The sequence below is a fragment of the Melozone crissalis genome, unplaced genomic scaffold (assembly GCF_028551555.1).
Source record: "Melozone crissalis strain CALT ecotype California unplaced genomic scaffold, PUWL_Pcris_2 ptg000019l_1, whole genome shotgun sequence".
NCBI classification, from domain to species: domain Eukaryota; kingdom Metazoa; phylum Chordata; class Aves; order Passeriformes; family Passerellidae; genus Melozone; species Melozone crissalis.
In genome coordinates, this window is record NW_026535797.1 from 1275001 (window position 1) to 1277500 (window position 2500).

Below are 2500 nucleotides of genomic sequence, written 5' to 3' on the forward strand. Positions count from 1 at the left end.
GGCCTTTCCTGCAAACGAAAACCAAGGATCGTTTACAGAGCTTTTTCTAAAAAAACCCTTGTAGAACCCATATCTTCCAATGTGACAGCATGGGAGGGAGAGTTTGGAGACAAGGAGCGCCATTGAAAGCCATTTCTGTGATTATGTGAACTGGCTGGCATCAGCCTTATCAGTGCCATCTTGATTTAAGGCATGTTTTCTGTACGATTCTCGTAGCTGATAACACCCCACGCCATCAGAGTTCAAACACCACCACGGCACATTCCAGGAGTTGTTGAAGTAACTCTGTCCTACAAATCCAAACAGTTCTGCAAAGGTGCTCCCGGCCGATTCGTCTACACTGGTGAGTGCGTGGTTTCCATTCTCCTCTTGGGATGGCGACTCCTGACACGCAGGAATGAAAAATGCTGTTTAAAATAGGATGTGTCTTGCAGGACGTGTAGCTGGTGGTAGCTGGACCTCAAAAGACCTGTTCATATGGGCACCCAGGAGCTCTGGTGCCCATCCAGCCTCTTGGGTCTCAAAAATGTCCCCGTGTCCCTTGGGATCCAGCTCCCTCACAAGATGTCTGTTACTTCCTGTTTTCACGTTGGCCAGAAATAGATTAACAATGGTATTTCCTACTCTCCTTCAGCCAGAGAAAGGAGTTAAGAAGTGCTCAGTGATGCAAAATATTTTTCAGGCCATCCATCCAAACTTCTTGAACTTCCCTGAAGGTTCAGTTGAAGTTTTAGGCATCGGTTCAAGGAGCTGTTGTTGGATCCAAATGACTTTATCCAACCCTATTCACAATCTGTCTCTAAAGATCCCCTCAGACCTAAAACTTGGGATATAAACTCACAAGCCTGGGAATGATTTATTTATGCCAATTCTTTTAAATACATTTGATTTTAATTTACAACGGCACAAGAAAAAGTCGGAACTTTGTGGTTTTGCAGTGGTTTTAATATGAAAATTCTTATTTTGGGATGAAGTATTGCTGGCTTTTTATCTGAAATGTGTATTAGAGTGTTTCTGGCATTTTCCAATGAATTTTACTGAGGTGCAGGGAGGGAAAAGGGAGAAATAGCGATTTAATTTACTGTACTTTTGGACGAGATTTCTAGGTAATAAATTTGATCTGATGAATCAATCTCTCTTTTGAAAACAAAGAGCCTTAACTGTTTACTCGACAGACTGCAGGGATTCGGGGAGAGCCCTCGCTGCTTATTGGGTAGATAATGCAGATTGCAGATGATGTGCAGATGATGTGCATTTTGATGAATATTTTCCCACTAGACTGCAACTGTTTCTATCTATTAATTTAGATCTAATGGGAAAAGTGGGTTCCTGGGTAGTTTTAAGGGAGGACTTTAGCAACTGTTAATGCATCCTGGATATGCTTTTGTGTCTGCCTGATGTCTATTGTTAAAATGAACTTTTAAGTGATGGTAGCACCTGAGATTCCTGTATTGTCTCTATTCCCAAAGAAATCAAAACCTGAGCAAAAATGCTGGCATGCAAACCTGGGTTCCTCACTTCTGGCTGGTGAAGGAGAGAATATTTGCATTTATTGATCTTTAGAATTGGGTTTCACCAGAGCTTCCAAATGGGATGGTGGTGACTGTGATGCTTTTGAGGCAGATTTATCCCAAAAGGCAGAGATGTTTTGCTGCAAAGGTGGTGAGCACAGGTGGGGCTGTCACTGTTGTGGGCTTAGAAATGCTCTTATGAACAATATTTTATACATACATACATACATACATACATACATATATACATACATACATATATATATATTTATATATATATGTATACATACAGACACATAGATACACACACACACACACACACACACATATATATATATATGTATATGTGTAGAGTTTATGCAAAGCTACAGCTGAGTATGACAAGCTGAAAGAAGTGTCCAACAAAATAAAAAATGAATGAATTAAAAGGCTCAGCCCAAGTTCCAGATATTTGAGCTGTTGGGAGCTGGTGCAGTTCCACGGCGCGCAGGGAAGCGCCGCAGATTTGAACCAGATGACGGTCTGGCTCTCAGGGCAGAGCCTGGAATTCTAACTTGCTTTAGAGTAATGTTTTTAACTGATTTCTGAGGTGCAGATTTTGCAAATGTGGCTAATGTTGCTGTTTTGAGGTTCTTTCTAATGTGGAAGTGGAACTCTTTCTAATATGTTTATGGAACTGGAAGAACAAACCATTCATTTTATCATTCCTGGGGTTGCCTTTTGTCTTTATTGCCAAGTAAAGATGTTCAAAAGGATCATGAGAATGTCAGGAGTTTCTCCCACTGGAATGAAATTGTAATAAAGTTATGTAACTAACAACACTTTAACAGGAATAGATAATTAGAACACCTTTGGAGGGAAACAAAAGCCAATATCCCAGCAGTAAGGAAATAGAGAGAGAAAGCCAGAGCCTGCCTGACCGAGAAACTTCTGCTTTGCTTTATCCCAGAGTGATAGGGTGGCTGAGATAGTCTTTGGAAATTACAGCT

At 40.8% G+C, this 2500-nt stretch overlaps 1 protein-coding gene across 10 annotated transcripts in view; it reads left to right on the top strand.

Annotated features, from left to right (window-relative positions):
* The window catches only part of EBF3 (EBF transcription factor 3), a 120127-nt gene that overhangs the window by 87649 nt on the left and 29978 nt on the right, over positions 1-2500 (top strand). For all 10 annotated transcript variants that reach the window (XM_054276677.1, XM_054276676.1, XM_054276682.1 and 7 more), the window contains one exon: positions 217-343. In XM_054276677.1, coding sequence (XP_054132652.1) covers positions 217-343 — 127 coding nt within the window. The remainder of the gene's footprint in view (positions 1-216; positions 344-2500) is intronic.